The sequence below is a fragment of the Myxine glutinosa genome, chromosome 13 (genome assembly GCF_964187855.1).
Source record: "Myxine glutinosa chromosome 13, kmMyxGlut1.1, whole genome shotgun sequence".
In the NCBI taxonomy this organism is placed as follows: Eukaryota; Metazoa; Chordata; class Myxini; order Myxiniformes; family Myxinidae; genus Myxine; species Myxine glutinosa.
The window spans coordinates 83,924,305-83,949,945 of NC_136273.1; the positions used below are offsets into that span (position 1 = coordinate 83,924,305).

General features: G+C 44.9%; 1 protein-coding gene across 1 annotated transcript in view; it reads left to right on the forward strand.

Annotated features, from left to right (window-relative positions):
- The window catches only part of OTOF (otoferlin), a 132,585-nt gene that overhangs the window by 32,791 nt on the left and 74,153 nt on the right, over positions 1-25,641 (forward strand). The window contains exons 13-24 of the mRNA XM_078767717.1: positions 2,025-2,125; positions 2,570-2,660; positions 2,827-2,943; positions 4,872-5,024; positions 13,854-14,046; positions 14,281-14,405; positions 15,694-15,828; positions 16,174-16,335; positions 16,777-16,896; positions 16,999-17,160; positions 17,383-17,572; positions 18,058-18,125. Coding sequence (XP_078623843.1) covers positions 2,025-2,125; positions 2,570-2,660; positions 2,827-2,943; positions 4,872-5,024; positions 13,854-14,046; positions 14,281-14,405; positions 15,694-15,828; positions 16,174-16,335; positions 16,777-16,896; positions 16,999-17,160; positions 17,383-17,572; positions 18,058-18,125 — 1,617 coding nt within the window. The remainder of the gene's footprint in view (positions 1-2,024; positions 2,126-2,569; positions 2,661-2,826; positions 2,944-4,871; positions 5,025-13,853; positions 14,047-14,280; positions 14,406-15,693; positions 15,829-16,173; positions 16,336-16,776; positions 16,897-16,998; positions 17,161-17,382; positions 17,573-18,057; positions 18,126-25,641) is intronic.

A 25,641-nucleotide genomic window follows, 5' to 3' on the forward strand; every position in this document is an offset into this window, starting at 1 on the left:
GCAACATAGAGAGTAACTCAGTTTTAGGACCAGCAGAGAAGATAACTGAGAAGGACGTTGAGGAAGCGATAAAAGCAATGAAGGGTAGAAAAGCGGGAGGGCCGACGGGAGTTGTGGGAGATATGTTGAAGGCAGCAGGAAGTTGGGGTGTGAAGAGAATGGCAGAGATCTGTAATCTGGTGGTGAAAGAACGCCGCAATCCAGTGGATTGGGAACTGAGTACCCTCGTCCCTCTATACAAGGGGAAAGGTGACTCTCTGGAGTGTGGCTCGTACCGAGCGATAAAGTTATTGGAGCATGGAATGAAGGTATTGGAAAGGGTGTTGGAGAGGAGCATAAGGAAGAAAGTGAAGATCGACGAAATGCAGTTTGGATTTATGCCAGGAAGAGGAACGACAGACGCGCTTTTCATTGTGAGGCAGTTGCAGGAGAAGTACATGGAGAAGAGGAAGAAGATGTTTCTTGGGTTTGTTGATCTGGAGAAAGCATTCGATAGGGTTACATGCAAAGTATTGACTTGGGCATTGAGGAAGTTAGGAGTGGAGGAATGGTTCATCAGAGTAGTGATGGCAATGTACAAAAGAGCGCGCACAGCTCTAAGGACGAAGGACGGGAACAGTGGTGAGTTTGAGGCGAAGGTGGGAGTGCATCAGGGGTCGGTACTAAGTCCACTACTATTTGTAGCTGTGATGGAGGTGCTGGCTCAGAACGTAAAGGAGGGTTTACCGTGGGAGTTGTTGTATGCAGATGATCTGGTGTTGATTGCGGAAAGTATGGACGGATTGAAGGAAAAGATGAACAAGTGGAAGGAATGTATGGAGACAAAAGGTCTGAAGGTGAATATCGGAAAGACGAAGGTGATGGCAAGTGGTAAAGCATGTGGTGAGGTGGAAAGAACTGGGAAGTGGCCCTGCGCTGTGTGTGGGAAGGGTGTCGGAGTGAACTCCATTCAATGTACAATGTGCGCTGAGTGGGTTCATCAAAAATGTTGTGGTCTGAGAGGGTCATTAACCAGTGTGGCAGCTACATTCAAATGTAAGGTGTGCACAGAGGGAGCTGCAGATGGAGGAAATGTTGAGTTGGATCTTGGAGATGGCGTGAAGCTGGAAGGTGTGAAAACATTTTGCTACCTCGGAGACATGCTGAATGGAGAATGTGGATCAGACTCGGCAACAGTTGCTAGAGTGAGATGTGCATGGAAGAATTTTCGGGAACTGAGTGGCGTGCTGATGATGAGGAGAGTGTCGTTGAAGCTGAAGGGAAAGGTGTATGCTGCATGTGTGAGAAGTGTTATGATTTATGGGAGCGAGACATGGGTAATGAACGTAGAGCAGCAACGAAGGTTGGAAAGGGTGGAAATGCGAATGGTTCGATGGATGTGCGGAGTATCGTTGAGAGAGAGGAAGACAAATGATGAATTGCGAAAGATGATGGGAGTAGAGCCTATGATTGATGCTGTGAAGAGGAACAGGTTGAGATGGTTTGGTCATGTGTTGAGGAAGGATGAAAGTGACTGGTTGAGAAGAGTGATGGAAATGAATGTAGAAGGAAGTAGAGGACGGGGAAGACCGAGAAAGACTTGGCTAAAGATGGTGGAAGAAGAAATGCAGGCAAGGGGGTTAACAAGGAGAGATGCAGAAAATAGGACAAAATGGAGAAGATTGTCATGGGGACCGCAAGGCTAACCCCCGCTCTAGTAGGGAAAATGGCCTTTAAAATGCATGTTGTTGTTGTTGTTGTGGATGTAGGAGACCACTCCTGATGTGTAAAAAATCGACATATATTAAATAATTAATTTTTTAAACCGAAACACGAAGCGCGAATGTAGAAGCAGGTCTCGTTATGAACCGCGACGTGGGGGTCTGCGAATGTTGGGGCCGCAAATGTTGAGGTCTAACTGTGTGTATGTATGTATATATATATACATATATATATGTATATATATAAATTTTTTGTTTTTATTTATTTATGGTTGAGACAAAAACCCATTTATTTACTTCTTTATTAATTTATTTTCTTCGCAGGAGGAGGGTATAAATGATGTACAGGAAGTAATTGCTACTGAGCGTCTACATCCTGAACGCCGCCTGCGGGGTGTGCTGGAGGAACTGAGCCTGGGCTGTCTGTACGTGAGCTGTATAGCACACCTGAAAGAGAGAGGGGATGAGGAATTGTTATACTGAAGGAGGGAATGTTGGCATTTTGAAAAATAATCATATTATTACAATACAGTTCGGTATTACTCTTTTGTGCAATATCGCTAGAGACCATCTCAGAAAACTTGGCTTTCAAATGCAAGAGTTAGCGTAATCCAAAGATTTATATCTACTCAGAAGCCCACGTGTTCCCCTTCTTGTAAGGTGGTTTTATCCTTTACGTGTGTATATTGACCCAGTAAAATTATATAAGGTTCTGTTACATTTTGTTGGCAATATAAAGCAGGAACAAAATCATTCCAATGAACAAGCTTCACTGCAGTTTTCGCATACATTGTGTAAATTGTTATTTATTTTGGCAAAAGAAAGGAAACTCTTCAAAATGAATGGGATTGTTTTCTCCATCCCCACAGGCGGTTTGTTGCTCTTGCAAAGAAAGAAAAACCCCAGAACGGGCAGACAAAGTTAGACAAAGAGCGTTTGAAGGCCTGCATCCACGAGCTGGTAACTTGCAATGTCCCATCATCACGTCGCACAGAGGACGCGTCAGTAAAAAATTATTAAATAAAATAAAAAAGAGAATATAGACTACGAGACATCATTATTAAATTGTCTAACTATTCATTTAACGGGAGATGTAAATTCAGAAGAGTCCCGCCTCTCTTTGTAGGAAACAATGGCACAGCAGTCGAAGACCTTAAGAACCAACGTGAAGCGCACTACCCTTAAAGACAAACTAAAGCAAGCCCACAACTTTCTTCATAAACTGCGATTCCTCGTTGAAGAGGTACAAAGAAGACGACTCCAACATTTCCTATTCATTCCTATTCAATGTCATTCCTATTCAATGTTCTCATTATGTAGACACTTTGGCTGTTCGTACGGTTGACATTTACCCCAGCAGGTAGTACCGCTGCTATGTGATGTGACCTTGAATTGACCTTCTAAGCCATTGCCTCTGAAACCTCAGACTCAGAGCTTGCCTCCTTCTAATAAGCTATCAATCTCAGAAACTTCTTGTGGAGTTCAGAGAAAAAAAATAAAAAAAATAGGAAGTTGGTCCCACCTGATCATGTGACCACTTTGTTCCACATCAATGAATGTCCCCCAACTCAGTGATGGAGGAAATTGGGCTGCATAGGGACATCCCCCAAAAGACCTGAACAATAAGTGCCAACACTTAATAAGTTCCCTTTTCATCAGTGGCCAAGAATAGCTCTTACAGGGTATGTTCCAGTCCACTCCATGTCCCAATGCAACCCAGTTTTCCCATAGATATTTCACTTGGGGAGTTCAAAAAGTCACACAAGGCACAATAGTCCAATAAATGCCAACTTTTTATTTATCGATACATTGGTATCTGTAATTTGGTGCTCCAACCTAATGAGCGAATGTCATGACGTCATTGCCACGTATGTCCGCATTGCCTGCCATATTGCATCCAGATCGACTCCATGTCGTGAGTGGATACCAGAGATAATGTTACTGTGTGGCAGGCGATGTTTATCGCTCCCAGTAAGGTGCAGCATTAGCTGTATGGGACAACTTACTGGCGGTTCCCCACTGATGGTATGAAGTCACATAATGGCTGATACATTGGTATATATGCCATGGTTTTATAGGAGTAAGATATTTTTTTTTTTTGCAATTCACGTATGCTACGTATTTTGAAGTAATAAAAACGTTGGCATGTCTTGGACTAGTTTGAGTATCTAGTCTGCATAACTTTTTGAACTCCTGGCAAAGGACGTAAGCATTTTATACCCGCTTTGAATAGCTGCAGCTGTGCACAGATTGACAATTTTAGCTTTGCAAAGCAAATATGTCTTGCTTTGCCTTTTGTAACCTGGCCTGGTGACTAAGATGTGTTGTGTTTAAACAGAGGCCAAGGCTCGTCGAAGAGCAAACAGCATCTTCCCGTGTAGAGGCTTGTGCACAACAGGCTTGTTTTCAATGTACAGTAAACTGTTCATGGGATGTCGACACCTCACATCATGGGATGGTTTATTCGTGAACATGACATTTCTGCACATGAACTGAGTACAGCTACTCCAATGCATATATTATGTACACCACTTATAAGCACCCACAATTCTCACGAACATACACCTCGAGCATTCAAACAGACATTACTTGTCCCACGTACAAGATATGGCGATGAAGGGAATATGGGAATGATCTCATGGCACAGCAGAAGACCTTTGTATCCCACCCTTGTACTGCACAACTGCCCCCACACTAGCTTTTCCACACTTCGCTCTGATCCTCCCAACTTCCTGGAGGTTTATATTAGGACCCAGGCAAACATAGTCCCTGTTTATGGTCACACGGTGAACAAAACGTTGGTACCTGACCCTTGTTGCGTGGCAAAGTTTTCTTGCTTGGTTGTACCTACAGCCATGTATGTCACTTAGTTTGAACACATGGTTTCCCAACAACACTAATTTCTTCTTTTCGGTTTTCATGAACATTTATTGTTTTCTCACAGCAAACTCAAAGTATGCGACACACATGAGCCGTTTAATGAGGCCTTCATCTTTTATCATGGTCATGTCAGTTGCCATTTGATCTTTCATCATCAGCAATATTTGTTGTCCTTGATTTTTTTAAGTTACATAAAATGCAATTCACTCATTGCTAAAGCAGTGAAGTAAAAGCAAATGTTGTAATTGAGTGTGCAATGTCCTCTTAAGAACTTCCTGATCCAAACCCCAGCCCCAACACAGCATCCCCGAGGTATTTGTATGGATGCTGAGCAACAACAAGCGCGTCGCGTATGCACGCATAACGGCTAAGGATATCCTGTACTCGCCACTCGATGATCAACGAGGTAAAGACTGCGCCAAAGTCAAGACCCTCTTCCTACGGGTAGGTTGTACAATGGAATGCGGGTTAAATAGGGGAGGAGAACATGGTAGCCAGCACCAACACCTTCAGGCCAGCATGGTTGCTGCAGATGAATTACCTCCACAACCAAATGTGGACAGAGGTTATGTTTTCATCACTGGATGTCTGCCTGTCTTTCTGTGAGCAGGATATTGAAGAAAAAAAAGTTATGGACGGATTCGGACTAAACATGGTGGACAAGTTGGGTGTGTGACAAGAACAAATTGATTAGGTTTTGGTGAAGATCCGGGTATTAAAATTTTTAAGCGATTCTTCACCATTGAAAGATGGGGCCAAAACGATATATAGCACTATATCTCAATAAATTATGGATGAATTTGGACAACACATGGTGGATCAGTTGTGTCAGTGACAAGAACAAGCTTAGATTCTGGTTCAGGAACAGTTGCAGATCTGGTGAATCAGTGGGCTACAATACGTAAACTGTTCAGCCTGGCGGAGGTATGGGCTCTGAAGAGTGCCACTCTGGTTACCTCTTGGAATTGGTGAACCTCCACTCAGGATGGCTTTTTGTAGCAAGAAAAACTTGGTGGTCCCCGGCCTATCAATCTTTGCCAGTCACCCACCCCACAAACCCCCACTTCTCCCATCAATTAATCGATAAAGAATTCCATGGAGAGAAAGCTTTCTTGTGTCGGTAAAGAACACCATTGAGAGAAAGCCTTCTCATGTCCGTAAAGAATCTCGTGGAGAGAAAGCTCTCTTATGTCTGCAAAGATTCTCATGGAGAGAAAACTTTCTTGTCGGTAAAGTAACCCATGGAGAGAAAGCTTTCTCTCAAATCGATAAAGAACTCCGTGGAGAGAAAGCTTTATCATGTCGATAAAGAACCCCAGGGAGAGAATGCTTTCTCTCGAATTGAAAAAGTATTTCGTTGAGAGAAAGCTTTATCATGTCAGTAAAGAACCCATCAAGAGAAAGCTTTCTTGTGTCAGTAAAAAACCCATGGAAAGAAAGCTTTCTTGTGTCAGTAAAAAACCCATGGAGAGAAAGCTTTCATGTGTCAGTAAAAAACCCATGGAGAGAAAACTTTCTTGTGTCAGTAAAAAACCCATGGAAAGAAAGCTTTCTTGTGTCGGTAAAAAACCCATGGAGAGAAAGATTTCTTGTGTCAGTAAAAAACCCATGGAGAGAAAGCTTTCTTGTGTCGGTAAAAAACCCAAGGAGAGAAAGTTTTCTTGTGTTGGTAAAAAACCCATGGAGAGAAAGTTTTCTTGTGTCGATAAAAAACCCATGGAGAGAAAGCTTTCTTGTGTCGGTAAAAAACCCATGGAGAGAAAGCTTTCTTGTGTCGGTAAAAAACCCATGGAGAGAAAGTTTTCTTGTGTCGGTAAAAAACCCATGGAGAGAAAGTTTTCTTGTGTCGGTAAAAAACCCATGGAGAGAAAGCTTTCTTGTGTCGGTAAAAAAACCCATGGAGAGAAAGCTTTCTTGTGTCGGTAAAAAACCCATGGAGAGAAAGCTTTCTTGTGTCGGTAAAAAACCCATGGAGAGAAAGTTTTCTTGTTAGTCAAAAACCCTTGGAGAGAAAGCTTTCTTGTGACGGTAAATAACCCATGGAGAGAAAGCTTCTTGTCAGTGAAAAAACCCATGGAGAGAAAGTTTTCTTGTGTCAATAAAAAGCCCATGGAGAGAAAGTTTTCTTGTGTCAGTAAAAAACCCATGCAGAGAAAGCTTTCTCGTGACGGTAAAAAGTCCATGGAGAGAAAGTTTTCTTGTGTCAGTAAAAAACCCATGGAGAGAAAGCTTTCTCGTGACGGTAAATAACCCATGGAGAGAAAGCCTTCTTGTGTCAGTAAAAAAACCCATGGAGAGAAAGCTTTCTCGTGTCAGTAAAAAACCCATGGAGAGAAAGCTTTCTTGTGTCGGTAAAAAAGCCATGAAGAGAAAGCTTTCTTGTGTTCGTAAAAAACCCATGGAGAGAAAGCTTTCTCGTGTCGGTAAAAAAAACCCATGGAGAGAAAGCTTTCTTGTGTCAGTAAAAAACCCATGGGGAGAAAGCTTTCTCGTGTCGGTAAATAACCCATGGAGAGAAAGCTTTCTCGTGTCGGTAAATAACCCATGGAAAGAAAGATTTCTTGCATTGGTAAAGAATCCCATCAAGAGGAAGATTTCTTGCATTGGTAAAGAATGCCGTGGAGAGAAAGCTTTCTCGTGTCGGTAAATAACCCATGGAGAGAAAGCTTTCTTGTGTCAATAAAAAACCCATGGAGAGAAAGTTTTTTTGTGTCGGTAAAAAACCCATGGAGAGAAAGCTTTCTCGTGTCGGTAAATAACCCATGGAGAGAAAGCTTTCTCGTGTCGGTAAATAACCTATGGAGAGAAAGCTTTCTCGTGTCGGTAAATAACCCATGGAGAGAAAGCTTTCTTGTGTCGGTAAATAACCCATGGAAAGAAAGATTTCTTGGATTGGTAAAGAATCCCGTGGAGAGAAAGCTTTCTCGTGTCGGTAAATAACCCATGGAGAGAAAGCTTTCTTGTGTCAATAAAAAACCCATGGAGAGAAAGTTTTCTTGTGTCGGTAAATAACCCATGGAGAGAAAGCTTTCTCGTGTCGGTAAATAACCCATGGAAAGAAAGATTTCTTGCATTGGTAAAGAATCCCGTGGAGAGAATGCTTTCTCGTGTCGGTAAATAACCCATGGAGAGAAAGCTTTCTTGTGTCGGTAAATAACCCATGGAGAGAAAGCTTTCTCGTGTCGGTAAATAACCCATGGAAAGAAAGATTTCTTGCATTGGTAAAGAATCCCGTGGAGAGAAAGCTTTCTCGTGTCGGTAAATAACCCATGGAGAGAAAGATTTCTTGCATTGGTAAAGAATCCCGTGGAGAGAAAGCTTTCTCGTGTCAGTAAATAACCCATGGAGAGAAAGCTTTCTTGTCGGTAAATAACCCATGGAGAGAAAGCTTTCTCGTGTCAATAAAAAACCCATGGAGAGAAAGTTTTCTTGTCGGTAAATAACCCATGGAGAGAAAGCTTTCTCGTGTCAGTAAATAACCCATGGAAAGAAAGATTTCTTGCATTGGTAAAGAATCCCGTGGAGAGAAGGCTTTCTCGTGTTGGTAAATAACCCATGGAGAGAAAGCTTTCTTGTGTCGGTAAATAACCCATGGAGAGAAAGCTTTCTCGTGTCGGTAAATAACCCATGGAAAGAAAGATTTCTTGTATTGGTAAAGAATCCCGTGGAGAGAAAGCTTTCTCGTGTTGGTAAATAACCCATGGAGAGAAAGATTTCTTGCATTGGTAAAGAATCCCGTGGAGAGAAAGCTCCCTTGTGTGGGTTAAAAACCCCATGGAGAGAATCCTTTCTTGTGCCGGCAAAGACCCCGCAGAAAGAAACCTCTCGTGTCGATTAAGACCCCGTGCAAGGAAAGCTTTCTCTTGTTGGTAAAGAACGCTCTCTTATGTCAGTAAATATCTCTGTGGAGAGAAAGCTCACTTGTGTCGGTAAAGAACCCCGTAGAGAGAGAGAGTGTGTGTGTGTGTGTGTGTGTGTGTGTGTGTGTGTGTGTGTGTGTGTGTGTGTGTTATGTGTGTGTGTGTGTTATGTGTTATGTGTTATGTGTTATTACCTCTGCCACCAAAGGTGGATGGAGGTTATGTTTCCACACCTGTCTGTTTGCCTGTCTGATTGTTTGTGAACAAAATATCTCAAAAAGTTGCGGACGGATTCGGACGAAATTTGGCAGAGATGTAGCATATGTCACAAGGACGAAACGTTCAGATTTTGGTGAATCGGATCCGGATATTAGAACTTTTAAAGTGATTCTTCACCATTGGGAGATCGGGCCAAAAACAATACATAGCAAGATATCTCAAAACGTTGTGGACGGATTTGGACGAAACTTGGTGGACTAGTTGGAGGTGTGACAAGGAAGAATCGATTCGATTTTGGTGAAGATCTTATTATGGATTCGGATATGAGAATTATTTAATTTTTCAAGTGATTCTTCACCATTGGGAGATCGGGCCAAAAACGATACATAGCAGGATATCTCAAAAAGTTATGGATGGATTTGGACGAAACTTGTTGGACAGGTTGTGTGTGTGATAAGGAAGAATCGATTCGATTTTGGTGAATATCTGAATATGGATTCGGATATGATAATTATTAATTTTTTGAAGTGATTCTTCACCATTGAGTGATATGGCCAACCAGGCGGTGGTATGCTCTCTACTGAGTGCCGTTCTAGTTTGTATTATGATCGTAATTGGTCTTTATTTTGATTGTGTGGGTAAAGAACCCTATGGGGAGAATGATGTTTAAAATGGTGGAGGAGTGATGGATGGATGCTCATGTGAATGAGGTGTGAATTATGTTGTGAATTGGTAATTAACCAATTTCCTCAAGGTCCAATTTCCTGCATTTAGTGCTTGTGGCACGGAGTATGTTCTAAAAAGCCGTGTTTGTGTCAATGGATCAAACATTTGAAAGATGAAACATGATTATAAAGTATTGTTACGTTTGTGGGGGCAGGCATGAAATACCTTAGGGAAGTAGTATTGTGAAGGTTTTAGTATATGGACCAAGTGTCGCGTATAAGAATATCGATGTATCCAAGTAGGGTCTGGTTAAGTGTTTCGGTGTTTCCACACGGAGGAGTGGAGTTGTGTTATCTCGGTAGGCTCTGTGATGTTAAATTCCCCTGTACGTGCTTGCCTCCTGTGGTCTTCCGTTCGGTTTTATTACATTCGGCCAGCCAGGAAATCAAGGGCTCAGTGGTGGTGGCGTCTGGTCCTGGTGGCGTCTGGTCAAATCTGTTTCTGGTGTTTGTTCCCCCTCCATCCCCTCCCTCACCTCAAATGGCCACACGGCTGACTCCGCACGTGAAAAAGCTGAATGCCTCAACTCTGTGTTTGCCTCTAAATCTTGTGTCCAAAACCCATCCCTCTCTGTACCCACCGTACCCAGTCGTACCCAGTTGCTCCTGGACTCTGTGTCCTTTCCTCCTGACAAGGTGGAAAAGTTTCTGTCAACCCTCGACTCTGATTCTGCAACTGGACCTGACGGCATCAGCCCACGGGTCCTAAAATCCTGTTCCTCCGCTCTTTCACTCCCTCTCTCTGTTCTCTTCTCCCTCTCTTTTGCTCAAGGTCATCTTCCATCTGCTTGGAAATCTGCCAACATCACCGCTTTGCACAAAAAAGGTGCAAAAACAGATCCCAGCAACTACAGACCAATCAGCCTTCTCCCAATTATCAGCAAAGGCATGGAATCCATCATTGCTTCAGATATGAAATCTTTCCTCTTCTCCAATGGCTTGATCTCTGATCATCAATTTGGTTTCAGACCTGGACACTCCACTCTGGACATGCTGCTTCTGCTTTCTCAACAATGGATGGAGGTCCTCAATGCCAAACAGGAAATTAGAGCAGTCTCCCTTGACATTTCACGTGCCTTCAATACGGTCTGGCACCCCGCTCTGCTCACCAAACTCTCCTCTTTTGGTATCCATGGAAATCTCCACGCATGGTTGGCGGACTTCCTCTCTAGTCGTAGTCAACGTGTGGCCCTGAATGGGTTTCTCTCATCTCCTCTTCCTGTTCAGGCTGGAGTTCCCCAAGGCAGTGTTCTGGGCCCTGTGCTTTTTCTGGTTTTCATCAATGATCTCTCTGAGTCTCTTGAAAATCCTCTGTATCTCTTTGCTGATGACTCTACTCTCTGTCGCTCCATTCTTCATCCCTCAGATCAGCAGTCTGCAGCCTCCTCACTCTCTGCAGACCTGGACAAAATCACAGACTGGGCAAACAAGTGGAACATGTCTTTCAATCCTGACAAATCTCACACTCTTACGATGTCTCTCCGAAAAGACCGACTGGACAACCCTCCCATCCACTTTCTGAATAATCCTCTCCAAGAAGTTCTGTCACTCAAGCTTTTGGGTCTCACTATCTGCCATGATCTTTCCTGGGAAAACCACATTTCAAATCTGGCCTCCAAAGCCAGTCGCCGACTGGGCATCCTCCGTCGTGCGAAGTCCTTCTTTGGCACACCTGAGCTCCTCACCACATACAAGGCTTTCATCCACAGCTCAATGGAATACTGCTCTCCCCTCTGGGCTGGTGCTCCTGCCTCACACCTAGCTCGTCTTCACGCTGTTGAAACCAAAGCATTCAGAGTCATTGGAATCTCCCGCGATGAAGCTAACTCCAAGGGCCTCTCACTCACTCACCGCAGGCAGGTTGGTGGTCTTTTCATCTTCTACCGACTCCTCTCTGGCCTTGCCCCCCCCCCCCCCCCCAGCTCTCTCTGGGCTCTGTCCCGCAAATATTCCTACAGGTCGCACAAGATCTGCCTGCAACCCTCTTATGGTTAAACTGCCAAAATCAAGACTCTCTGCTCACCTTCACTCCTTCATTCCTATTTTCTCCCGCCTCTGGAACAAACTCCCTCACTCTCTTCAATCCCACTCCACCCTCCAGGTCTTTAAAACAGCTGTTCACCACCATCTCTTATCTTCCCCCATCCAAAACCTTGATCTTTTCTACCCCTGCTAATTTCACCCCAATTCCACTTTTTTGAAATACCAACTTCTGTCCTGGAAGTCCTTGGTGTTCTTGTGTTTTGTACTTCTCCCTCCCCCCCCACCCCCCCCCCTTCCCACGCCTCCCTCCCCCCGGGCCTTCTCCCTTCCACGCATCTCCCTGCTCTCGGATGTTGTGTTTGTGTGCTTCCCCATCTCTCCCCATCTTGTCTTCCGCTCCCTCTTTTTATATGTTTTGTTTGTCTGGTTGATTTGTTTGTGAGATAAATGTTAGCTCTTTACGAGCCTCGATTCAGTATACAAAAAAAGAAAAGAAAAGAAAAAGCGCTGTAATGGGACTCATGCACCCACAACGCCGTCAGGGCTGCCAGAAACCTGGGCATTCTTCATCGGGAGACTAGGCACCGCCCGATGCCGTGTGGCGAAGAGACCACGCCCCAGCCTTCGTAATTGGTGGAGGCGTGATGGGCAGGGCTCAGGCGATTGGTAGAGAAAAAAGCCATCGTTGAACATTTGAGAGCTGAAGGAAAAAGACGCCGTCTCGGCATCTGGATCGTTTCACAGCAGACGGTCGTGTTTGCCGCTCTCTCCTTTGTTCTGGCTTGGTTGCGGGCAGTGGCACATCTTTGGCTCATGTGCTCTTGTAGGGAAGAGACTGAACAAGAGAGGTTCAGGGCAGTCGGCATCGTGAGAAGTACCTCACGTTAGGACGTCAAGGAGTGCGACTCCACACCTTTTTGTGCGCTTCCCCGCGCGGTGGTTTGTTGGCGACGAACGTCTAATAGCCCTCGGTTGAACTGCAAAGCTGAGTTCCGGCCGATTACCAAACCATTTCGTTTTCTTATATTTCTCCCTGTGTCTGTAATTGAGTCCGCTGGAGGGTCCCTCACTTTAGCCTATTACTATTAGTTTTTACCTCAACATTTTTATTGTCTTTGCATTTATTTTCATTAAATCATTATTTGTTGAATTTCACTTTTCTTGTCTTGGTTCATTCCTATGTTCTGTGGGTTCGGAATAACCCCGTGTGTGCCTGATCAGATAAGGCTTCGGGCCTTTCCCGCACACGCCAAAGACAATCCTGCCAAGGTTCGAAATACGCTTCGGAGTTGAAGCTCGTTTCGGTCATCCGTCACCCAGGGGTCTTAAACCCGGGGACACTACAGTGTCATGTTCGTATGAACAGATGTTCATAAACTGGGTGTTCGTAAACCGGGGACTCCCTGTACATCTGTCATTTCTATGAATTGTGTTTGCATTTATATCAAGTGTTGGGAGGATCGTCTATCCGACTGGATGGTGCAGAAGTAGCGCACTTACCTTTGAGCTGGCTGTCTTGGGTTTGATTCCCAGTCAGACTGTAAATTGTCAAATTGGTCTTTTGCAGGTAGGGGTTACATCTCAAAGTGCGTCGTCTCTCAGATGGACCTTAAACTGAGTGTCTCATATGCTAGCATTAGTTGGCGAATGTCAAATATCCCTAGGTTTCTTTTTTGAAGAGTAGGCGAGTTATTGCCAGCACCCTGAACAAAATACAAATTCTTACTCAAATGACCCCCAGTCAAACGTCAGGCCTGACCAGTCAGTTATTTATTTATTTATTTATTTATTTGTATACAAGATCGAGGCTCGTGTAAGAGCTAACATTAATCACAAAAAGACAAACTGACGCATAAAACATAAGATAAAGGGAGCGGGAGACAAGATGGGGAGAGAGGGAGAAGCACACAAGTACAACATTTGAGAGCAGGGACACCGGGAGATCTTTGGGAGTGAGAGGGCTTCGGGGGAGGAGGCATTGGAAGGGGGGGGGGAGGAGAGATATAAAACACATGGACATTGCTTGGACTTCCAGGAAAGAAGTCGTAATTTCAAAAAAGTGGATCTGGGGTGAATTAGCGGGGGTAGAAAAGATCAAGGTTTTGGATGGGGGATGGTGGTGAACAGCTGTTTTAAAGACCTGGAGGGAGGAGTGGGATTGAAGAGAGTGACGGAGTTTGTTCCAGAGGTGGGAGAAAAGAGGAATGAAAGAGTGAAGGTGAATAGAGAGTCTTGATTTTGGCAGTTTACCCATAAGAAGGTTGCTGGCTAGTGTGGCGACTTGTTTGTAAAGTTTGTAAAGACTTAAGCCAAAAACCTTCACTGGCCTACCCCAGAATCAATGAATTTGTAGTAGTTGGAGAATAGTCTCGCTGATCACTGACGGTTTGTGCTCAAAGCCCTACTCAAAGTATTCTGTTCACTTTGTCAATATTTGGAGTTCTATGATTATTTTACTTTTCGCATCCTGATGTCTCTTGCTTCAGCTTCCTGGGAAGAAGGGCTTTGGATCTGCTGGCTGGACGGTGCAAGCCAAATTGGAGTGTTACTTCTGGCTTGGGCTCAGCAAGCATCGCAGGGACTTTCTCTGTGGCCTGCCCAATGGCTACGAGCAAAGAATGGCAAAGGAAACAGGCCCTGGCCTACTTAACATACCCCCAGTCAGCCTCATCTACAAGGGTCAGATTATTGCTACAACTTGAGTACATTTAGGCTTGCAGTGATTTCCACACATAACGCCTTGCGCGCTTTCACCAGTGCTTCCTTTTGCTGTATACCTGTGCTTGTTTACCCACTCCAGGCCTATTGTGTTGTCCTTCTTGACACTAAAAGTTGTCCAGCACAAGCTCACAGAGTCTGTAACTTTTACAGCACAGTGAACTGCATTGATATTTGATTTTGGGCCTCCAACAGAGAAACAACTGTTCCAGTTGAGAGTGCACACGTACCAGGCCCGAAGCCTATTTGCGGCAGACAGCACTGGCTTGTCAGATCCATTTGCACGGGTCATCTTCTCCACACACAGCCAGGCCACTGAGGTAGGCATCATCTGCCAGGAAGTAACCCAATAATGCAGCTTCAGGGACCATCTATTTATTAGGTACATACAGGGGAGAGAATAACGACATTGATAAATTAAAATTTGAGAGAAACTGCTATCAGGAAGGGTAGCAGAGTGTGGGAGGACAGGTAAGAAAAGGTAAGAGGTTGAGATGAGATAAGAGAGGAGGGAATACGCATTTATCGGAAATATTGAGGGGGGAGTCGGAATATAAAAATTCTGCAATTATGGCGTACATAATAAATAGATGGTTCCTTGTAAATCATCTGAAAAATGACCATTTTAAGTACGTAAATGTAAAATCCAATATGATGCATATATCTTCACTGCTTATTTTATTAGTCTCACCACAAAGGGAATGCGAGACGTGTGTGTGTGTGTGTGTGTGTGTGTGTGTGTGTGTGTGTGTGTGTGTGTGTGTGTGTGTGTGTGTGTGTGTGTGTGTGTGTGTGTGTGTGTGTGTGTGTGTGTGTGCGTGTGCGCATGTGTGCATTTATATATTTTCACTTTAAAAGCAACGGCTTGTCCGATCAATGCTAAACTTTAGACATATGAGGGACTCGCCATGGAAAATATTTTATTGCTAACTCTGAGGTCATAGGTCACATGGTATGTCAGCCATGTTCGATTAAAGAAAAAAAAATTGCACAAACTTTTGTCCAAAACTGCCCAAGTAAAATAAAAATGGAAACTTGGCATATGTTATCAACTCCTCATGGGGTACATAAGGTGATACCAATGACGTCATCGGAGAAGTGGTATTCCAGCCATAATTGGTTGAATTGAATTTTTTATCCTAAAAATCTGAAACTTCATATATCTGATCTATGACCCTTTGTGAATGAAGAATTAAATGTATGACGTTCATAACTTATGCCAAGAAACCACACGAGACAATAGGGTGCATGGATGATACGAGTACGTGGGCCATAATAGCAGCGTGTTCAGCTAACAATGGTATTTTTGTTCAGAATGAATGCGGCAAGCGAGACAATGCGTTCTATGAGTGCCGTTATAGTTATACATTGTATTCATATGTTGACACCACTTCAGCAGCATAGCCACACTGCCAGAAATCATGCCACTCAGCAGACAGGTGTTGCATACACATGAGTGGCACTATACTAAGCCCAACCCTTCCCCCACTCCCTCCCTCCCCCTCCACAATTTTTTGCATGCAAGATGATGTTTGCTCTATGATTAACTATTATATGTGTGTAATGCGAGGCTTGTAAGTTGTTGGCCACCTTATCTGCTTATTGCAGGTTATACAAGAGACTCTTTGTCCAACCTGGGACCAGATGCTCGTCTTTGAGGGCATTGAACTCTTCGGAGAGGCCCAGGAGCTTCGTGATGATCCGCCAATTATAGTCATCGAAGTATTCGACCAAGACACTGTGGTTAGTGAACGTTCAATATTGTGATGATTTCAATAAAAAAACGCCATTCACATCGTTCACACCGAAGGTTTGGCAGTATATTTCAAACAGTAGCACAGTGTGACGTGTAATCCCAGTTGACACTGTTGTTGTGATTGGAACTCCTCCATCTGCTGAAATTTTATTTTTCGGGTGAATTAAGAATCCCATTGGGATTTCAGCCAGTATACCCCGGCACACTGCCATATTCTCATCTTGATTTGATTTTGGGACCTTATCCTGGAATCTCTGCTTTTTAGGACTGCTTTGAATTGTGCTTTCGCCTGAACCATGAAGCCTCTGTCTTGACATTCTCCGACCTTTCAGGGAAAGGCAGATTTCATGGGTAGAGCAATGGCCAAGCCAACAGTGAAAATGAGCAACGAGAAATACGAACCACCACGCTTCCCACCACAGCTAGATTACTATCAGATCTACCGTGGGTACACCACTGCTGGGGAGCTCCTCGCTGCGTTTGAACTTCTGCAGGCAAGAGATTATTTCCTAGTAATCGACATTCCTAACCAGCAAGTATATAAGGGTTAGGATAACAGATGTTTTTGGAAAATGGTCGCACTGAATATTCATTACTGCCTGGCTGAGATATTCACACCATGGTGATTTCCTGCACAACAGTTTTCATAAAAGGCAGCAACCATTAGCAAGCCAGGCACGTATCTCTGGTTACAGCCCAGTGGGGCCTCAGTTGATCTCGTGCTGGGATCTAAGAGTAGGTTTGAATTTTGCACTAGCTCAAATGGATGAATGAACCGCTAGAGGCTTGTTGTGGATGCACCTGGATGTTCCTTCAAAGAAGCACTCCAGCTATGCAAAAATAACCTCCCAGCTTCATTAATGCAAACCTTGTGATGTATCCGTACGATGGATAACACATGTTCAGTTGTTTTTTTCCTCTCTCTTGCCTCTAAGATTCCCGCTTCTGGTCAAGGAAGCCTTCCGGCAATAGCTGGCCCCACGGATGTTGAACATGGTGCCATTCTACCGGTTCCATTTGGCATTCGGCCTGTTTTGAGCAAATATCGAATTGAGGTATTGTCTGGGAAAATTAGTCAAACTATTTAATAATTCAAGCAAAACCGTCTTCTGGAGACTCTCAAGGGGCCTGTTGTTTTTGCGTTTGTTCAATAATAGATACTATTTTGGGGCCTACGGGACCTCAAGCGCATTCAGCTGGTGACCGTTGATCGACCTCGCGTCGACATCGAGTGTGCGGGAAAGGGCGTGCAGTCAGTCGTCATCCCCAGCTACAGGCAGAACCCAAACTTCAGCATGCTGGTCAAGCACTTTGAAGTGGTAAGATTGAGGTCATTGGGTCATATTGGCCAAAAATTATTGCTTGGTTGGGTTGAGGTCATAGAAACGGGAGGAGAATCGCATGTTGAAGAGACCTTACCATGTATAATTGATTGATTGAATAAATGAAGCAAATTTGGTAAAAGAGAAAGCAAGATTTGATAATTTCTAATGAAAGAATTACACATTGATGAAATGTTGCTCAACATTGCGCATCTACAGGACCTACCAGACAATGAACTGCTTCATCCTCCACTCAACATCCGAGTGGTGGACTGCCGGGCCTTCGGGCGTTACACGCTCGTGGGAACACATACCGTAAATTCTTTGCGCAAGTTCATTCACCGGCCACAAGATCGCAAGGCCACTGCGAACCCTCGGACAACAGATCAGCTTACAAGGCTTCCTGCAGGTTTTGTTGTATCTCCAACAATGCAGTCACCTGATAACTATTCGTGAACTTCTTTTTTTCATTTTGTGCTTCATTGAAGCAAGAATTTTCATGAAAAGTTCCAACGCTTTTTATTTTAAGTGACTACCTATCTTGCATGGGGAGTCAAAATGTTTTTCCCCCAAATGTGAAGGAATGGTCCCTCCTCAGAAAAACCCATAATGGATGTTAGCCTTGTATTAATAGTTTCCAAACATTGAAACACATTTTCTCCAGCGGTGGAAGAGAGTAGTTCTTGAGGCACTTGAATACGTCATGTTTGTGTCTCTGAAAAGGGGATAGACAATGGTCATGGGGGAGTCGGAATGTCTGTCTTGACGGAAATATCAATAATTTTCCCCCTTTTACAATGGAACAAGCAATTTTAAAAGGTTTGTTTGTTTATATATATATATATATATATATACAGGTATATTTAATTATTTATTTGTTTTTACAATCAACAGGTGATGTATTGTTTCATATGGAGGATGTCCCGCTCAAGAAAACAGAAACCATCGTGAAACTCGATGCTGTACGTAAAATTTGCGTTTGCTGTCTTTTCGCTTCCTTTTATGTGCATCATCACATTGATGGATGTGTTTATTGTAATGGTCAATACCCAGGTAAACCGATGACTGTGACCAGACTGGCTAACTGTCTGTACATCTGGTAGGATTGTCCAGCCAAAGTCAGTCCGGCACCATCGGCTGTCCAGTTGGTAATTTGGGTGCCTTGTCACTCATTTGTTGGTTGCCTACACATCTATTTATTGAGCCTGGTGTTAGCTTAGCGGTTAGGGTGCCGGCTTGGGATCCTAAGATCCTGGGTTTGAATCCCGGTCAATCGCTGAATTAATGCCAGGGGAGTTGACTCAGCCTGTCATCCTTCCGATGTCGGCAAATTGCGTACCAGTTCACTGGTAATTCCCTGTGTGTCGCAAGAGGCGACTAACAGGGTTGGTGGCAGGAAGGGCATCGGGCCATAAAACATTGCTTCAAAAAGGGGACCAAGGTGCCCAAAAAGGCCAACCCCTGCTCTGCGGGGAAAAATGGCCTCTAAAGGTGGTTCTACACATATATTTATTGTTTATTGGCAAAACCGATGATGTACCAAAACCTTTTTGCTGATTATGAACCCTTTCACTACTGTATAGCATTATATGATGTACTAGGTGACGTGTTGTTGTTACTTTTGTCATTAACTTGGGAACATTACGGCACAAATTATAAACGTTTCCATTGCAAGGGATTTATGCCGGACAAGTCGCTGCTGTATTACATGGTGATTTCAACCTGAGCAGCCATAAACTTTGGCAAGAATGTGAAATTTGGTCAGGGTATTGACACATAATGGCCTAATATTTTGAAAGGTACTGTCCTGTAGGATCTGTAGCACAGGCACGGCCTTCTCCTGTTGTATGCCAAATTAACTCCTCCTGTGTCAAAGTTCCTTGCCATTCCTCGTTACTCCCGCTAGGGAGTAATGCATTTGATCGTGTCCGTGTGTGTGTGTTCGTGTGTTTGTGAACAAGATATCTGGAAAAGTTCTGAACGGATTTGGATGAAAGTTGGTGGGATGATTGCGCTTGGGATAAGGAAGAATTGATTACTTTTTGGTGAAGCTCAGGATATTATTCCGGATCCAGGAATTTTTTGAAGGATTGTTTACCATTGGAAGATAGGGCTCATTTTTTTAACATTATCTTCTATATATTCTATATTGAACATTGTGATATGAAAATAGTTTTCGTATTTGTTGTAAATGTAGTTTAAACTCGTGGTTATGCGTTACAGCGGTGTATTTTGTTAGCAGCGTCCTCTTCAAGGTTCTTTTTTTTCTAATAGACATATTCTGTCATTTTAAAACCACCAAAGTGTGTATTCGGTTTCCCCGTTTCATAAAATATATCGTTTGATACGTATAATGCTTAAAAAACTTCTTTCTTTTTTTTTTTTTAACCTCAGAAGAGATATCAACATTTACCTCAGCGAATGTCAATCGCGTTGTCAGTATTTGATGAACTTATAAAGACTTATGTGAGTTATAAGTGTGACAAGCATGTGCACGGGATTCTTCCCAGAAGAATGAGTGGTCGCATTAGCTTGTACGACTTAAAATGAGGGAGTTTTGTTTTGACGTTTGGGCCAGTTTTACATGTTGTATTCCTCAGGAATGAAACGAACGTTTTCCTGGGTTACAATTTTATTTGAAGTCACACATGCCTCAAAATACACTCACTTATATAGAATTGAACGCTGAATCCGAAAATGTAAGTAAAATTGCCTTCTTTATTTTTAACATTATCTTCTATATATTCTAAATATATATCTGTGCAGTGTCTGTCTTGTGTTGTCTTGTCTTGTGTTGTCACTGAACTACTCCCTCAAACTTTTGTGAAATCGTACTATTCTAACTTGACCCACGGCGGGAGTATGCGCTCTACTGAGTGGCGTTCTAGTTATCTTTAAGGTCAGCAAATTTAAGTGAACAGACGGGGCAGCCAGATTAGCGCATACTCTGGGACATCGCACTCATTGTTCCATTGCCCTACTGCTGGGTGACTTTCAAAACCGAAGGCACCACAGACTAGTGTGGCTAACCAGTCGGCATGGAGCACATCTGATGTTTCGACCACTGAATGGTTTCCTGCATGTTTTGTGTGCCCGGTATACTCCTAAAGTGGAGTGGTGCATTCTGTGAGTGTACAATGCAAATGGTAAGACCTACTTTCGTTGTCATCACGGCTGTGTGTATGTGTGTGTGTGTGTGTGTGTGTGTGTGTGTGTGTGTGTGTGTGTGTGTGTGTGTGTGTGTGTGTGTGTGTGTGTGTGTGTGTGTGTGTGTGTGTGTGTGCGTGCGTGCGTGTGTGTGCGTGTAACAAATTAGTAGCCAACGGACTGTACTGATGGACTATATTAGGGTTATTTTTGGACATGCACATCAATATGATTAAGTTAGGTATCACCGAGAGCAGTGCGAAGTGTATTTACAAGCCAGAGTAATGAAGGGGTTAAATACTTACTGGTTACCAATTTTACACAAAGCACACACTATCCCTTGTGATCAATGACTAATAATTTCACTCATTTTGCTATTACTCTTCACATACATGCTTGCAGTCCAATCACAATATGTATGATAACAACGGCCGAGTTTACCACAATTTATTGGTCCTCAAAGGAGAATGGTAAACTGCTTATGAAAACATCCATAAGTTGTGACGTAATTTCTTCACTTTAAAACAAAAAGTTTTTGAGATAAATATCAGGCCTTATTCGACTCCATATTGGGAGTGGAGAAAGCACCAGTGAAGTGTCCCCATAACAGCCCTTGCTGCACCTTACTGGGAGCGATGTCATGTGAGACATTATCTCTTGCTTCCACCAAGCACAATATGGAGTCATCATGGATGTGGTCGGTGACAAGCTTGCCAGTCCCTACTGATGAAAAGCAGCCCCATTACATGATGCTGCCACCACTATGCTTGACAGTAGGGATGGTGTTGACTGGGTGATCTGCAGTGTTAGGATAGCGCCAGACGTAATGCTTGAAATTTAGACCAAAAAGTTCAATTTTATGTCGTCTGTCCACAAAATCTTTCTCCACATGCCTGCAATATTATTAACATACTGTTGCGGATATGGGATTTGGCCTCCATATCCGCTTGTAAATATTCCCCTATTTCCCCAATACTCCCCAACTATCCCCAATCCCCCATTCCCTAGTCCCATTGTCTGTAAACAACACTCTGTAGAACCGACCTTCCCCTTTTTCCCCCATTAAATGTCGTGCCCAGGTTCACCGCATCTCACGTAGACAACTATAGGACATCTTGCTAGTTATTCTTAGTCTATGTCAGTTAAGGACTCGTTTCCATTAATTCTGACTCTTCGTTGCACCAGAATGTGATTGTATGGCACCAGTAGTGAGTTTAGGACCTCCCCATACCTCCTCCCATCTTCCTCATGAAACTACAACAACAACAACAACAACAACTACAACAACAGCGCGCGGGGAGTGTGCGTCCTCACTCCGGCTTGGTTAGCCGCCATTGCCCATGTGCTCCGACGGGGTTACCACGAAGGGGCTGACTGTCAGCTCCTCGTCAAGGGCGGAGCCCGGTAACCCCCCCGCACCCAATAAGAAGCGGCGGGCCGATTCCATCTGGGGCGGAGCTAACGAGCCGAGGGCGTGTCACTCCCCGCTGGATATACGCAGCGACTTACCGGAGGTGACGTGAGAGATGCGCCCCCAGCTTGAAGAGAAAGAGACGCCACCTCCAGCGCGACGATACCTCCCCGCATATCTGGACCGGACCGTGTGGATCCTGTCCCTGAGCCAAGGTGCACCTTGTGCTGTCCATCGACTACCTGCCCTTCCTTGCCATCAATCCCTGTGTGAGTCAGTCTTGTCCTGTTTATCTGTGGTCTGTCGGGGCTACTATAAGACCGTGATTAAGTGCCCACCTTCCTATGCTGTACCTCTTGTCAGTGTAATCTAAACGTTCCGCATACAAATATTATAACCTCCTCCGGAGGTCTTGAGAACTGTACCCCTGGTGTCGTGTCATTTAATCCCAGCCGTTGTGTCCTTTCCTTAATTGATTTAGCATAGCGCGATTTGGCCAACGTTCGAGTGGAATCGGGTAAACTGTGCAGACGCGGTCATACCAAACCGCTCGGTAAACTAACATCCAAAACCGCGTCTGTAACATTTGGTGTCAGGAGTGGGATTCGGACCTGGGACTAAATTTGTTAGGCCCAAATTTTGGAACACCAATTGTACCATTAGGGTAACATTTGGTGTCGGGAAGTGGGATTCGATCCGGAGCGCGTTCCACGCGCTCAAAATTATAACGGCGAAATTTGATTTTGTTTTACGAAAATAAAAACCCGAATTTTGAAAGTCGCGCTATGGCAGACCAAGACGGCTGGGTTCCGGTAGAAGAGAGTGAGGCAGGGTCGATCCAGGACCAAATTGAGGGACAAGAGGAGAGCGAAGCAGTGAGGGTAGCAGATTCGCAAAATAGCGTCGTCGCGCACGAGGTTACGGGCGCGCGAAATAGCGCCTCGCACATGGCCACGGCGCCCACGCCCGCGACCGTAGTAGCGCCGCTGGTAGATTTGGACCTTTTTTTCATACAAATGAAGGCCCTTATGGCCCAGAATAGCGAGAAAATGAGGGAGGAAATGAGGGCTCAGAGTGAGCAATTGGGGGTAATGGGAAACCAATTAGGGGTAATGGGGAACCGGATGGAGGCTCAGAGTGAGCAAATGGGGGTAATGAGGGACGAAGCGAGGGGTACCGGTGAGGGGTTAGACAATAATTTTAAGGGATTAGACAAGAAATTTGGGAAGTTAGACGACAAATTTGAGGGGTTAGACAACGGGATAAAAGAGGTGAAAAATGGGTTAATGGGGGTAGAAAATAGAATGGCTGCCCAGGAGAATCAGATAGAGGGAGTGAAAAATGGGTTAGAGGGGTTAGAAAACAGTATGGAAGGCAAATTGAGGGACATGAGGGACCAAGCGGAAAGGGAAGTTAAACAAATGGGGCAGCAGATAGAGGAGGTCAGAATGGGGGTAGAAACCAAACTGGATGCTCACAGGAAGGAAATGGAGCAGATGAGGGTGGCATCTGGGCAGGAGATGCAAGTGATGGGAGAGGAGATCAGAAGAGGAGTGAGTGAGGAGGTCGGAGGAGTGCGCGAGGAGGTGAGGCACTGTAAGGAGCGCATGGAGAAGGAGGTGAGAAAGGGGACTGTAAAATTGCAAGGTGGTATAGAGGAGTTGACGCTGGGAGTAGAACAACTGACAGTGGGACAAAAGGAGTTGGGGGAACAGGTAAAGAAGAACACAGCGGTAATAGAGGGGTTAAAATCGACACAGAAGGAGATGAAAAAGGACGTAGGGGTAATTAAAAAAGAGTGTCAGACGGTACATGAGGACTTGACGAGGAAAATGAACAAGGTGGTAGAGGTGATGGAGGTTAAAGAGCGGGAGGTGCGGGAGCACATAGAAAAAAATAAAGTGGAGTTAGAGGAAGAACTTAAAGGGGCGCACGAGGAGATGAAGGAGATGAAGCAGAAATTAGAAGAAGTGGAAGAAGGGGTGAGCGAAATTAAGAAGCGACGGAGAGCGGATAAGAAAGAGATAAAAGAGGAGGTAAAAGAATTGGTCCAAAGTCTGTGTTTGGATCGTGATGATGTGCTCATTAACCGGATGAGGGATTCGCAGGTGATGGAGGAGAAGCGAAGAGGAAGAGGACCCGGTGTAAGTGGTGACCAATATGGTCGTGCGTATGATGCGCCAGGGGATTTAAGAAGCTTGGGGGTCGAGATGGACCCGGGTGTTCGTGAGAGGCCGTTGGTGAAGTGTGCGACAGGTCTGGTGTGCGAAAAAGGAGGTGTGCAAGAAAGTCCGACTCTGGGGTGTGTGAGGAAAAAGTGCGTGCCAAGGAGTGAGGGTGCTGGCGAGAGTGAGTCGGTCGTAGCGCGTGTGCGAGGGAGCACATGGAAGCGCGGTGTGGTAAGCGTTACAGAGGGTGTGACGGGAGAGTGTGCGCGAGAAAGGGGTGTGACGGACAGGTGCATGGGGAAAGAGTGCGCTGTCAAAGGCAAGGAAGAATGCACGCCTGTGGTGAGTGTTACAGATGGTGTGACGGGAGAGTGTGCGCAAGAGTGTGCGCGAGAGAGGTGTGTAACGGACGGGTGCATGAGGAAAGAGTGCACTGTCAAGAGTAAGGGTGAGTACGCTGTCAAGAGTGGAGGTGAGAGTAGTAAGAGTGACACGGAGCGTGAGTTGGTTGTGACAGGTGAGAAAGGAAGCACACCTGGAATGGTAGAGCGTGAGTGGGAATGCACGCTGGAATTGGTAGTGAGGCACGTGGTTGGGTGTGCGAGTGAGAGCACACCTGTGATTGTCACAGAGGAGGTGACCGAGGAGGGGGCGCGAAGAGGTGTGTTGGTGAGGTGTGCGAGCGGCGAATGTGTGCCAAGGTGTTCGGTGGTCAGGTGTGTGACCAAGGCTGTGAGTGGAATGAGTGTACCTGGGTGTGTAAGGAAAGGTACGAGGAGCATGGAAACGGCTGGATGTGTGAGCAAGGAACGGGCTGCAGGGTGTAAGCATGCAGGTGAGGCATCGAAGGTAACCGGGTTAGAGGTTAGAGCGACTTTTAGCCGAATCGGGCCCTCGGTGCGTGCTGGGCCTCGCTTTGAACGGCCGCGTCCGTGCTCCACTAGGCGGAGCGGGCGGCTGGATAGGAAGGGTCGTCATGGCGACCACTTTTTGTTGAGGCATTCCGGCAGGTCGAGATCGAGCCATGGGATGGCTCCGTGCCGAGAAGGTGCGTGGGACCTCGGCCCGGGTAAACATCCTTCCCTGCACCGAATGCCGGACGCATCCAGCCGCTGGCACAGAACAACCCACATTCATGGCTTGGCTGTACGAAGCCGAGCTTTAGAAGTAAATTGGCGCACCGAGAGGCATTAGTGAGTAGACTGTGTGATGAGGTTAGTGTTTTGGCCCCAAAATTAGAGAAAAACAAAATTTGATGATTGGCAAAGGATTGGCAGTAATGATTGGCAGATGATGAGTAGTGATTGGCAAATTTTTGATTTATTGAAATTTGATGTGCAAAATTGGTAGTGAGCGATGGGCCCGGTGGGTAAGGGTGGCATCCCTGCCACCCTTCCCAGGTGGGGCAAATGCGCACTAGTTATGGGGTGTATGGCAGTGAAAACTAGCCCAGGTGGGTTAGGTTATATTGTTAGGGATCTAGCGAAGATGACATTAGGTAACGTTAAGTTTAGTTAGTGACTGATACCTGTAGTGGGGACGCAGGTAGATTAGTGTGGATGATAATGACGTGGGAGCGCAATAGTTTAAAGGGACGACTGGGAAGCGCAAGTTTCAGAGGGGAGTAGTTAGATGAGATGATGCTGTGTGAGAACTGGACAGGTGTGTGGAGCAGTGTATGAGTAGTGAGTGTGTGGATCAGCGCGAATGCGCTTGGGGAGAGAAGGGTGCAGGTGGCACCAGGTGTGATTG